Source organism: Clavelina lepadiformis, chromosome 8 (genome assembly GCF_947623445.1).
Source record: "Clavelina lepadiformis chromosome 8, kaClaLepa1.1, whole genome shotgun sequence".
NCBI classification, from domain to species: Eukaryota; Metazoa; Chordata; class Ascidiacea; order Aplousobranchia; family Clavelinidae; genus Clavelina; species Clavelina lepadiformis.
The window spans coordinates 495,744-509,542 of NC_135247.1; the positions used below are offsets into that span (position 1 = coordinate 495,744).

General features: G+C 42.7%; 3 protein-coding genes across 3 annotated transcripts; 2 read left to right on the forward strand and 1 right to left on the reverse strand.

Annotated features, from left to right (window-relative positions):
* The first annotated feature begins 310 nt into the window (after positions 1-310).
* Positions 311-4,950, forward strand: LOC143469400 (uncharacterized). Its single transcript, XM_076967082.1, has one exon. The coding sequence runs from the start codon at positions 2,446-2,448 to the stop codon at positions 4,630-4,632; it is 2,187 nt and encodes a 728-aa protein (XP_076823197.1). The 5' UTR covers positions 311-2,445; the 3' UTR covers positions 4,633-4,950.
* Positions 4,951-5,026: 76 nt separating this feature from the next.
* On the forward strand, positions 5,027-7,660 carry LOC143469402 (uncharacterized). The gene is made up of 4 exons (XM_076967083.1): positions 5,027-5,491; positions 5,584-5,620; positions 5,704-5,842; positions 5,956-7,660. The coding sequence occupies exons 1-4, from the start codon at positions 5,027-5,029 to the stop codon at positions 7,331-7,333; spliced, it is 2,019 nt and encodes a 672-aa protein (XP_076823198.1). The 3' UTR covers positions 7,334-7,660.
* A 1,402-nt stretch (positions 7,661-9,062) lies between these two features.
* LOC143469614 (large ribosomal subunit protein eL18B-like) lies at positions 9,063-11,823 on the reverse strand. Its single transcript, XM_076967365.1, has 6 exons — positions 11,723-11,823; positions 11,003-11,089; positions 10,614-10,721; positions 10,393-10,491; positions 9,654-9,777; positions 9,063-9,261 (listed from the first exon to the last, which is right to left on the reverse strand). The coding sequence occupies exons 1-6, from the start codon at positions 11,813-11,815 to the stop codon at positions 9,116-9,118; spliced, it is 657 nt and encodes a 218-aa protein (XP_076823480.1). The 5' UTR covers positions 11,816-11,823; the 3' UTR covers positions 9,063-9,115.
* Between the last annotated feature and the right edge of the window lie 1,976 nt (positions 11,824-13,799).

Genomic DNA, 13,799 nt, shown 5'->3' on the forward strand with positions numbered 1-13,799 from the left:
CGGTAAAAAAGGAACAAAGTTCAAGAAAGAACTCAATTAGGTCGCGGTGGTGTTTATCGGGTCTTGTTAGAACATAAACATGCACCAGCACAACACTTTCGTTGATTGAACTCGTCTCCAACCGACCACACCACCAAGACCAAGGTTTGATTTAAACCGGTAAATATTTTCAAACTAAGCGGTAATTGTGACATAACACACGTGTTTTCAACGCGTTTATAGCGTCACACCACATCGTGCTAAACTGTCAATGTCTACCAGGAGAACCGACTTTAAACCGGAAACGTAGCGCGATTTAGTCTAAGCGCTTCGGCGCTGTCCCTCCCGATTAAACGACTGAGAGAGGTACACTTAGCGCAGGTCGCTATTGACCTTGGGTTAGAGAAACTATTTCTGCAGTATACGACTATACGTTGTGTATTTAGGGCGCAGGCTAGATTATTACTTGATAATTTGTAAATTAGATTTGTAAATTTTAAGGTTTAGTTAGCTCTGCCAAAATACTGAATCCTGAAGATCTCGAGCATTTATGGAGTTCCAGTTGATTTGGAATCAGCCAATTCCGCGTAAAATGCGGCGAAAAGTCACAAAATCTCTGCATTTTTGTGGCCTCATTTGTTGGTGAATTCAAAGACCGTTAAAATATTTTGACAAACGTTTCTGGTCTAATGTGTTCTGTTAAAAATTTTGGTCGTTTGTTACATGACTTTGTTCTTGTGTTGCATCACAATTGCCCTTCGGCGTTAGTGCGGTCTGACATATTTCTGAGAAACTTAGCTTTTTGATAAAGCCGGCAAATGGTTTCTGGCTAAACAGCGCATGTTCTCCCGTCAAGGTCACCACGGTCAACTCCACAAAATATTTTAAAGCTGGGTAATAATTATTTTAATTCAGGTATAACAACTGCAACCGCCTGCTTGGATGGATATAACACATACAGTACTATATTGTTTTAAAATTGTAAATATGGACTTTATAAAAATTCTTTGGTTTGATGTGAAATTTTTGTAAATTGTTAAAACCGCTCACATGACTCGTGTTAACTCCAGTTCATTGACCTCATACGCAAGTGAGTGGTTGAAATCAGTCACGCGTGAAGCCATAAGTTACTACAGGACAAATTGTACTCGAGTCACGTTGGTACACAACCGACTTGTCTGTCTGGTATTTGGAGCGAAGGTTTCCAAGTATTTCGAAAGACAAGACCCAAATTATTTATTGTCATTCACTTTTTACATTTAAAGCATAACATGTAACTGTTGCAGTTTTATCCATCGAAGCAATGATCCTTATATGGAACCAATGTTGTAATTATAGCGGACTGAAGTATGCTAATCCCAAGTTTTGTATCGGTTAATTTCGTGTTTCGCGCAAGTTACAAAGTTGAAGGGTAATTTAGTGCAATGCCGTAGGTGTTGATCCCAAGCGCTTTCCAGTAACATGTTCAAATACTCAATTGTGAGCCCGCTGGCGCAATTCAGTCGGGCGGTCGTTTATTAACCGACTATTGATTATGCGGATCTCTCAAAACCGGGTTTACTCTAGGTCGTACGTGACGTCAAATGACACGATGTGTGTGGAAAGAGCGAATTGTTCTGGAACCGCCACGACGGTAAACATAGGGACGTTATTCTAGCGCTTTTGAAACTGTTGACGTAATAATAGGCCCAGTATGAAGGAACAAAGCGCAACTGATATTTGTTCTTCTTTAAAAGCTTTTTTGATCTATTAGTGCTAATTTCAGTTGGAAATGTCGAGTGAGGCCCGCCCCTTCTTCTGCCAACTCTAACGCGGTTCAAACTTATTCTTCTTTATTGAGTCATAATCGCAATATTTGAGTGTGACGTTGGTTATTGTTTGCCGATATTGAGGTCACAGTAGACTTTGCTTTCAACAGCACTCAGACGACCCCAGTTCAAAGATGGTCTGGAATGTTAGTTCACTCGAAGCGAGCAAAGATCGCACAAACAGTGAGGTGACTGAGGTCGTTAGGCTTGTGATCAGTTGTTTGGGGATAATGCAAGAATTTATGGCCCAAACACGTGATAAATGTTTATCAGACACATTTCGTGCAGAAAGTTGTATTTAGCCACCTCGTAACACGCAGGAATTACAGGTAATTACAGTACAAGCCATGTCAGGTCTCAGAAGTTAATACTGTAACCAAAGTTTGTGAAACAGTTTCACCAGAACTTAACAACTCAAATATTTAGACTTCTATTGCGCAAGAAAGGGTGGTCACGTAAAACAATGAACCAGTGTGACATCACAATGTTGGAGTGTAATCAAATTACCTCTCGCTTGAAGGACGCTTTCAAGCCAGACTTGAAATGGCCAATAAAGTAAACTCAATAAAGTTTACGAAGCGAAGCGCAACGGAGTACCAGTGCTGGTATTTGCTTTCCCAGTGTTAAACAGTTGAATGTAGGCGCGGTTGCTCGCAGCATGGCTGAATACAGCACCCTTCCCAAATGGCTACAAGAAGCTAAATTATTGGTTCAGCGTTCTGACGAATGGATGACGTTTTCCAAAGCCCTTTATGACGTGGTTAGCGTTCATTTGCACGAAAATGGCATCAAATCATTCGCCACGTTAGGTCCGAGCGAAAAAACGATGCTTATTCTAAAGGCAGTGGATGCTATGAAGGGTGAGACGTCATATAAGGACATACTGGCCAAAATATCTGCCAGTTTAGATGGTCAGCTTAGACATGAGCTGCAAGGTAGCAGTCATTGCCAGCCTAATGCTAAGTCTGAGTTGTTGGCAGAGAAGTTTCAATTTGCTATTGAGGCCATTCTGTCAAAATCGCCTCACACCAAAGCCCAGTTATCACAATGCGCTAATAAATCCCTGGACGCGAACTTGCGCTACACTTTGTGGAAAGCGAAGTTAGAAAACCCACAAGTCCGACAAAGTTACTTGAAGCTGGTTGAAAATTCGCCAAAGAAACTCGTCTCCAAATTTGATTTAGAGATTTCTCAGAAGTGCCAGTCTTTGTTGAGAGACGATGACAGCTTAAAGCCTCTGCAAGTGCTGAAGCCTTCATCGTCAGTGTTGCGTCATGTGTTGTCCTATCACCACGCCCAGTCAATGTCGAAGAGCAGTCTGACCGACGTCGAATACTTGCTTGCGGTGCCTCTTGTCTATTGCACCTTGGCCAAGTTTTCATCCGGGAAAAATTTAAAGAAACCAGAAACGCTTACTCGGGCGGCGATGGCGACGTTGATCGAACAATTCGAACTATTTTGGGAGAAAAGACCGGATTTCGCGAAATCGCCCGAACCTGGACGAAGCATGAACGCGTTTGCGATGGAAGCGATTGAGGCGTTGAAAGAAATGGACACAAACCTCATGACGTCAATCAGCGAAGTTTATGGGAAAACGTTCAAGGTTACCGAGAATGTCGCGGTAAGGGCGATTGCCATTCTGTTCCAACCGCTTCTGAGAACATTTTTCGTCGGATATCTACCGCTCGTCACAGTCATGTTCATCTGGGATCAGATTATTGTCGGCTATGACGTCAAAGAATACAACCCTCTGCCAGTCGTTTGCGCTGTGCTGTTGTATTTGGCGAGGGAGAGCATTGAGGAGTGTTCGTCTTGGAGAGCTTTGGAAAATAACTTTAAATCTTGTCTGAAAACTCAAGACTTGGCCCCCGTGCGCGGTACACTCGCCCAGAATAACTTCGACACGAAATTGGAAGACGTTCTAGATCGCGAAAATTCACTTCACCGTCACTATCCTGTTCCCACGGCAACAGCTTTGAAGTCGCTGCCGGCGTGGCGGTGTTGGTATAGCGACAAGTTGGTGGCGCACTTCAGCGAGAAGCGGGCTACGAAGCGGGCTCATTTCACCGCCATACAGGAGGCCCCGGAGACGGAAGACGTCGAATCCACCAAATCCCTCCGGAATTTTCGCGGCGAACGCGAGCATCTGATCGAGGAGTTAAACCTGATGAAGGAAGAACTGATGGAAGCGAGGAAGCAGATCGCTGAAAGATCGCGAGAAAAGGAAGAATTAGAAGATAGAGCGGAGACCGAGATCGAACGTCTGAAGAAAAAATTGGATCTTTACCGGAAGCGACGATCTACAGTGGTGACGTCACATGATGCTCAGTTGTTTGGACTCTCTCGACCTGATTACGAGGAAAGTGAAAGCTCCAGTCTCGCAGGGGGAATACCTCCACCCCCGTCTATTGCAACAGCCCCAAAAAGTCCCGCAGCAAGTCCCGTCACCCCATCACCCAGCAAGCCCGCCTCCGTTCGAGAACCGACCCCGGTAAAGGTCAGCGAGATAGAGACCCCTCCTGTGACGCAAGAGGAGGCGGAAAGATCGACAGTGGAAGATTCGAACGAGAAAGCGAAGGAGGTGATGAAAGATTTGGTCCGGAGCATTATGCAGGGCATTGACAGGTTGGCGCATGGAACTGGGGCCGAGAGAGAGACTTTGAACGCGCAAACGCGCAGTGATTTAAACGTGGTCAGGGCCGCTTACGAAGACGCGAAGACGAAGGTTTTTGGGAAGCCAACTACAGATGAGGAGCTTGCTGGAATCGAAGAAGAAGAGAGACAAAACAAGATTTCGAAGGTTAGCGATGAAACGCGCGCTCAGCTGAAGAAGAGGTTGAAATAGGCGGCAGAAGCCAACGTGTTTGCTCTGGTTCGAAGGCGGCGGTTGGAGGGAAATTGCCACCGCGATAAAATTTATCGATTTCTGGGAAAAAACTTTGCTCCGGTGACTTCGGTCACGTCGTGTGCGCGAGAACCGATACCGTGTTGCATCCATGTTGTGTTGTATTTGGACTGGCATTTGTTTCATATGTACATTGCTATGCAGTATATTGTGACGGTTTTAAAGAAAAGTTCGCCATGTTTTATTCATTGTATTGAGCCCTTTTCCGTCTTTTCCATCAGTTATTCCATAACCATGCTTTGTACTTATTTTAACAGATTTTTAAGATCCAGAGTGGAACATAAGTTGTGAAGTAACTTTGTCATCTCATTTTGCTAACTTGTTTCATCATCAAATGTACTGTGACGAAAAGAACATGGCGGATGCCGTTATGACGTCATCACCCTTGTCGCACAGAATTTTCAACAATGGAAGCGACCAAACAATACAGAACAGCGATACCTCCGGTGAAAATTCCGCCGTATCGAGCGGTGACGAGATGATGACGTGCACACACTGTGATTACGTATCTAATTCGTCATCAGAAATGACACGTCACCGCTGGGATGTGCATCCCCTACTAACACGACGTAAGCAGCATTTGATGAGGTCACAGGGGAGAAAACGACCCAATTCTGAGTCTGCGGAAGAACCCAAGATAAGCGATGACATTTGTGACGTCATGGCGAAGAAACGGTCGTCGTCTGATGACGTGGTTAAGGAGACCAGTGGAAGATCGAGCGACTTGGCGGTTCGCGAACCCCCAGCTCAGATTAGGAGGGTCAACTCGGCAGAAATGGGGGAACGAACCCATGTCAAGGTGAGTTGAATTATGACGTAACGAGGCGTTATTGTGACATTTTAACACGTCATATTCAATCACTCAAATTGCTGTTTCTTTCTTCTCTGCAGGCAATCGTAGAATGCCACCGCAAGACTAACAGTTTAGGTAAGCGACTGCGTCATCTAGTGCAAAGTAAACTTCAACAACCTCGTACCTACGTCATAATAACTCTCTTTATGTTGCAACAGGCGACGCGTCCGCGTTCAAGCGTGAAAACGAAAAAAGAAACGAGGCGCGGTCGTGCAGTCTGTCACTGATCAATGGCATCGCAGCCGCGCCACTGGCGGATATGTGTAGTGAGCAGACGGCAGACTGTATCAAGGCAAGGTAGGTTCAAAGCAATTCGCCATTTGTAACCTTCTAGCTTGGACGCGTGTTTGAGCCTCACCGCAAACGCTGATGCCCTTATCCTATCTCACGACCCACAATTCTATCTACAGGGTGCTGAACCCCACTGGCCCTCTCGCATCGCCTGCGGTCACCACTCAGCCGGGTCTCAACACTCTCGCCAAAGCGGCCGTGACTGTGTCGTCTCAAGGTCATCCGGTTGCCATGGATACGTCTGTGGCGGAAACAAGAGAGGCCAAGCAGCCAAGGATGATTTCACCTCCACCAGCAGCATGGAGCAATCTTATCCCGGCCGCTAGTGGGAGCCTTAACGACGTGCTTGCTGAAGGACAGAAAATGTCGCACGGATACACGTTGTCGCCCGCGGGTGCCCCGATCTGTCCCAGCAATGTGTCCCCGATACCAAATATGGGCACAATGATAGCTCAGCACCCCCTGCAAGCCTTTCTCCCTCAAGCGGCATTCTACAACCAATATGCCCTGGAGAAGGGTCTCCCGCTGGCGGCCGGGGGCGTGTTTTTACACAACCCTTACGTCAGTGGTTTGTTGCCCAACCCGATGTTCCCAATGCCTACGTCATTCTATCCCGGACTGTCGTTCCCTGTCCCTGAGAACACCAAACCACAACCTTATGATGCAGAAGGGTCTCGCCACCTCAACCTCACAACTTTGTCTGACGTCGCCACAAGTATTTTAAGCGTCGAAACCCAGAACAGGAAGGAGAGGAGCCAGTCGCCGCCGAAGCGAAGTCTGGAAGCCGTCAGCTCCCCCCCAACATCCTGCGCTCCGAGCAAGCGACGATCCGTTGCGGAATTTCTCCCTTCCAGTCCCGCAACGCCCTCTAGTGGTACTCAGATAAAGTCATCAAAAGCGGACCAGAAGGCTTTGACGTCAAAACCGTCGCCGCCAACTCAGCGCAAGCAGCAACAACTAAACAACAAGTTCTCTCAACTCGAAAGCAGACCGGCAGCCAAGGTGATCTCTCAGCGCCAACCAGCGGTGACACAATCCATGGACGGTGACCGTCTGAGGTCACTAGAGCAAGCTATACGCGATACAGATTGTTGCGATCCAAACGAACGAAGCAATGTCCTCCCGTTTTGCTGCCCGGATGGAAAGTGGCGCATGGTGCGTTCCAAGCGCATTGGTGGCGCCTGGCTTGTGCAGATGCCAGGATCCGATACGCCAGCTTTGTACGTGCCAAAACAAAGCGAGCCAGCCAACACAGACACTCTGAATGAATGGCTCAAGTCAAAACTCACCGTCACTGGAGAACCATCCGCGAGAAATCCTCACACCAAGAAGACACCAGGTGTCAATATGGCAAATGGCAGGCAGGCTTGTCAACGCCAGGTCAGAGAAACCAAAGCGCTAGGTCGATATGCAAAGGACCAGAAGAGAGGTATGAAGGACATGGTGTCTAGTGACGCCATTCGTAACTTGCTCCTGCAAAAAACTGCTCTTGCTTGACGATGACGTCACAGATGGCATGCCTTCGTCAGAGAGTTATTTATTACTTGTTATTCGCTTTGATATTTAAACGCTTTTTCCCGCGCTTTGTCTTCATAGTCACAGGCTGGGGTGTTTGCTTCTGGTTCAAAGTTTTCAGCGAGTTTTATGCCCAACCTTTTATCGCCATTTTATTGTTACGTCATAATTGTGCTATCTGTTATTCACGAGCGAAATTTTTCCTACCATGCCATAACAGCGCTTTATAATTAGCATAAGTGGTACGTATTGTTACGTGATGACTGTGTAATAATCACCTGTGTGCAATACCACCAGCAGCATGATCTACTTCTGTTCCTAGCAGTCAGTTTTTGTACTACGTGATAGGAGGCATGATACTTGATAGCAGGCATGAAGCTAGGTTTCAAAAGGTTACGTGACAATTAACTTTCCTGTGTCATGGCCTCAGGTTATAAGACATAGGTGATTGCTAAGTAAATCATGAAATGCTCCAAAACTTCGTCAATGAAAAGTCTGCAACCAAAACTACTTACTAATAGGCAGTGATGGCTTCAGGTTTTGGGGTGCCCGAGTCGAGGTATGGTGCAACTTAAGTTTGGGGCCTTAAAAATACGCGAGACGTAACGATCCATCCTAGATCGCGGGTCCTGGGGCATGGTCCCCTGGAAAATTTTGAATTTACATGATGGTCGAAAATACGTAAAATTTTGTTTTTCTTTCAAAAAATAAACTGCCCAAGATTTTTTCAGGATTTCTTCTCAGTTTTTAGCTGAATAAATTTTACTCTCTGGCGCCCATGATGTCACCATTTCTTTGTTGCTATCGAGCTTCTAATATCTAAGGTTTGCAGCAGAACACGACTTTTTTTTTATCTTGGCAAGATGTCTTGGATCACGCTAGTGCTTGAGCATCAAGTCATATGAAAGTAACCTCAAACCAGTAGGTCCCCATTGACAAGGAGGTTCGATTTACGCAACTTTCCTCAAATACTGTTCCATGCACAGTTCAACGAGTGCACAATAATACTCGCAATGTTCGATTTCTGAGAACGCGTATAAACAAACAGGGGGACCCTTGGAGGGGGTAGAGGCGATCGCCAACCACCCTAAAACCACTGCTGCACATACGATTCAAGAAAGCATTCATGGGCATAATATTAGAAGTTATCATAGAATATACTTCCCTGATACCCAGTTCATAGAAGAGCGGCATCTTTCTTTTTATATCAGGAACAATTTATGTTTAATGACTGGAATAAAAAGAATAATTTTATTTAATGAATAACTGCAGCATCTTTTGTAAACTGAACTAAATTTGCTTTGGGTCTTATTTGATTCGATGGAGGTGTTAATGCGGTTTTTGTCATGTGATATAAACCATTTTAATGTGCACCAATTCCTGATCTAGTAACCTGCATTTGTAATGATTTATCGATACCACCACCTTGTGGAAAACGAAGACATTGGACCCTAACCACTATGTGGCGTATTAAGCCAACGACTGGCTACATTCCTTGCCATTAAAACTACAAAACCAATGGTGTGATAGAGTTAATTGTTTGGCCTAGGAATTCAAAATTTGCTATTACTGTTACTGCGCCTATCAGGAACAAGCCTCAGCATTTTAACGCAAAAACCACTAACGGTTACTTTGAACCAGTCAAGAATCATTTGAAAGTGAAAGTGGACGGGACCAACATCACTGCATCTGCACAAGAGACACGCAAGACTCTGGTGAAATACGAGTTCATTTTATTGAGTCGCAGAAATGAGCAGTTTATCCTCAGTTCTTGTAACCACGGCTTGCCCGCCTTCCTCTGGCGCGTTCAAACTTACGGCCCTTCGAGCGAACATAGGGCTTTGTGCTGCTGTGGGGCACGCCAGGTGCAAGACCGAAGTGACGGTATACCTTGCGTGCCTTTCTTGGTCCTATGACGTACAACAAACATTTCTATTTCGTAAGTGGAACCAAATAAGTTTTTTCAGCAGCTAACATCAGCTTATTCAAGCAGAAGGTCAATTAAGAACAAGTGGTGAGCAATGTTCCCTCTAATTTTTCACGAGTCTGAGCAAACACACTAACTCCCTGAGCGGTCCCTTGGACCACTGTGAGCAACATCAGACGTGCCACGTGCGCACTGTGGCCATTATTATGCGTTTATTCTATTTTAATTCAGGTTGGCTTATTTTCTTGTGCGCAACACAGATTTTCTGTGCGCGGAGACCGTGTAAGCAGTGCGCATTTGCGCACGCGCGCAGCTTAGAGGGAACATTGGTGGTGAGACGTCAAACACTAAATAAACAACACAGACATCACATACCTTGCATGAGGCAAGTGTTCTGTCCCTTCGGTGCCTGCTGTGCAAGTTGATCAAATGTGATGATATTTCCACCAGATTCGAGGATGCGTGCTCGAGCACCCTTCGTCACGTGCAAGGCGCACACCTGCACGCACAAATGATTTGACTCGGATGAGTTTCAATTATTGCATAACCGATATTATTTCAATCATCAAATAAAACTACAACAAACTCGCTGCAACATTCGAAGCCACTGCTCTAAATATACAAAAAAACATTGACAACTTTGCAGCATAACAACAACATGTGCAAGGGAAAACGATAACTTACTTTAGAACAATTTTTAAGCTACATCAAATCCTTGAATTCATTTAAAAGTGCTTAATCTTTACACCAAGTGATATAATACAACTCAATTCACTTTGATTTAAACCTGGTATTGCTTGGCTCGTGATGCTTTGTATATTTGAAAATTGGTTATACAGGAATTATCCAGAATGAGTGTCCTTACATAAAAACGTTTTTAGAAAGATAAAATTACCAGCCTTCAAATTGCCATAATTTATGAAACATGGATGTTTTGATCACAAATGAGTTTCATCTCTCGCACTTAGTGCATTTGTTGGTGCACTTGCGAACCCAAACGATCTCTCAAAAACTTATACTTCTGCAACTGCAGCAGAGAATTAGCAGAACTGGTAGCAGCTGTTGCTTAAAACTTCTTAACGTTCGCCAAAGTCAAACTCAAAAACCTGCTCACATTAAGCTTTGGTATTTTGAAGATCCTCTTGTCATCTGTGATGGTGCCAACCACGACCGCAGTCTTATCTTCGCGACCTTTCTTGTTCATGTTTCTCACCTGGTCATGAAAATCAATATAATTTAATCTGTTGCTTAAATTCCCACCTTCGCTTGACTTTGTCTGATAGATCATCGGCTGCATATTTGATTTTGCTCGAAAGCAATGACAATAAGACTGACCAATCTGGCAACAGACAGCGGTGGGCGATTGGATCGACTCATGAACAATCGCTTCAAGATGATCTTGTTGAAATTAGAGTTTGTCCGACGAGCAAGGAAGCGATAAAGCTGCAAAATGACAATATAGTCAGCTCGATAAAAGCAAAGAAAGCTAAAAGTATTGCTAAGTTTGAAAACGTTATCTAATTGGTGATCATGAGGTTGCACCAAGCAAAATGTTTGCGGAAAATGACAATATAGTCAGCTCGATGCTCTTTAACTTGTTTAATTTTAGTTATTATCTTGGCCTGATTAAAATTTGAAATTAAAATAAAAAGTTTTTAAACTTTCAATTATGTAAATTTTACGTGAGTGCAATTCTAAGAAAACCAGTCGAATTATGCTGATACCTTGACAAGAAGTTTGACGTAGATGTCATCACTTCTCGTCGACTTCCTAACAATCTTTCGGTCTTTGTTGTGGCGAATGTCAACTCCCTGTAAAAAATAAGACATCAACCGAAGCAAGCTTAGTGTACATATGTTTACTACTGTATGTGGTCAAAACAATCGAAAAGCATGATCTTTGCTAAGTGGAGCAACAGACATCTTTAAAGAATCAAATACAATGTGCAAATAACTCAACATTATAACCTCTTGCACGTGGTTTAGAGATAAAAATTTGAATGTATTTGCCATACGTGGCACACAACAAACGGAACCTGGCACTTTTGAACAATTTCATGGAACATACAAACACGCCCAAGCACAAAGTGTAAGTTCATGATTTAGACTAATTTCTGTAAACATAGTTATCTAAATCCAAGAGACTTGCGAGCCCTGGTTTAGTAATTTTAGGGCTACAGAGCGGTTTGAACAACTTGACGAAAGCAGATTAAAGCTAAAGTTACAGACTGAAAATTGTGTCATAAGTCAGATACCGGTATTTTAAGCAAAATATACCTTAGCCTAGGCCCTAGAGCAAGCCATTCCACTAAATATTCCACAAAATAGAAACAACGCCATTCAGAAGCAAGTAAACAACAAAAAATGCAACAAAAAATTCACCCCGCAAGCTAATTAAAAGCAAATAAACAACCATAAACTTGTAAAGTTAGCAGCACTACCCACCATATTCGCACGCCTGTCAGAAAAGAAAGATGCTAGCCTCGCGCTCCAACATGCAGCCGAAACATGAAAATGACGTAGATAAATCATAGACATCAAATTAAACAAACTTACCCAAAGCGAGGATTGAAACCACAGTGTGTGTTTTAGCGTTTAAATTAAAACCATGTTTCTAAATTTTAGGTAATTCTAATTATTTTGAACTAAAAAGTACAATAGAAGTACTACTTGATAACAAGAACAATTGTACGATGTGGGGTTCAAAGTTAGCAGAAAGTTACCACTTGCATTTACAGACTAACATGTAGGTACTGCTCGTATTAAACTACAGATGCGACTTTTAACGCTGCGTTGTAATAGCAATAAACCTCACTTGAATTTAAACTTTTCATTAAGAATAACGATTTTTCTTGCTATTGCATATCTCATATTATATGTACTGTATTGTAATTGTATTGTATTGCATCTCATATTATATATAATCAATAAAAACTCATATTTTTGATTGATTACATCACTGCGAATACAATCAAACACATTTGACTTGTCGGGATTAGTTACTAAGCTTTACCGGTGAGTTAATATTAATTTTTCATTGTACCTGACAATTTGATGAAAATTGTCCTTGAGTGAAAGCGGAAGGAATGAAGCGTTAACAAACCTGCCGCTACTTAGCGGGCAAAGTTATGAGAGAAGCCCGCACACCAGGTGAACCAAAGACATTTCAATGTCTACGAGGCAGGTAGGCACAGAATAAGGCTGACTATAGACATGGATTTCCCGTGAGGTAGGAGAAAGTATTAAACAAAAAATATTTAACAAACAATCCTGGACGTTTATCAGTTGTCGGCGCAGTGCTCATGCGTTGGCTCATGCAATTTCCCACAAGTACAGTTTTTATTGCTGGCCCACGCAGAAAGTTATAGTAAAAGAATTAAACGTTTACAAAAATAATAAGACACCAAAAATGTCTGACCAGTTTTTTGGGTTTTATTACACAGAAGTAGGTTAAAAATATAAGCTGCACAAATCTAATGACTCATGTCCGCAGCTACAAAGCAAAAGACGTGTCAACGGTCCTATTTCTCTCACTAATTATAATTCACATAATGACGATGGGCGTAAGTCAGATTGCAAAAATCTTGGAAAGTGTCCGACCTGACTTGCAATTCAAGCAGTAAACTGTGTTGTGCAATAAGCAGACTATTTTCAATTCGATTGACCTACAAACTGCGTTATAAGCCTACTTGCATCTTAATAATTATGTTTTAAAATAATTCAGAATTGCTCTGTCATTGAACATGTTGGTATTTAACGATTTTAAATAAGATGTCTATGTTTTCATAACCTTTTTTTGTCGCAAAATTTATATTTACTATTCAACGTCAAAAAATTTAATGGAACCCGATCTATTGCTGTAATTAATTGTGGTTTAAAATTGGCAGTTTTGTTGATTTTTTTTGATAATTTTAGACTTTGAAAAAAAGCTATATACTTGAGTAAGCACATGAATAACTAACGTACGTGCGCAACTTTGATTGTTAAAATGTCTCGATATTTAATTTTTAACACATCAACTATCACGTTTTCAAAAACATTGTGAGATGCTATTTATAACATGCGAAAACGGAACACGAGATTAATTTGGGGGTTGACGTACGTAAGATTTCACGCAAGCCTTCACAGGCAGAGACACGCACGACGCAAGTTATTTAAAGAAATGTGGTTTCAAATCTCACGTTTCAGACGACGGGCGCTGCCAAAGTGTTTTTTTAAACACTCCTTTTTAACGAGATTGCTGGTGACATTTCTGTGAGTTATAATGTCAATAAAAACGACTAATTAAACAAAGCGTTGATCATTTCTCTAGCACAACATCGTTTGAGACAGTTTCTCGATCCAAAGGAGAATTGGCCGGTATTGAAATCCAAGAATGAAATGGGGGTCGGAGTATCTATTGATCCTGAAATAAAATTTCGGAAAATCTGGGGATTATCACTCCAATGAGTTCTCATACAAACCAAACCAGAGCAATCTGCAAATAGAGGAAAGTGACTGTGATCGACCCTACCCAAGAATT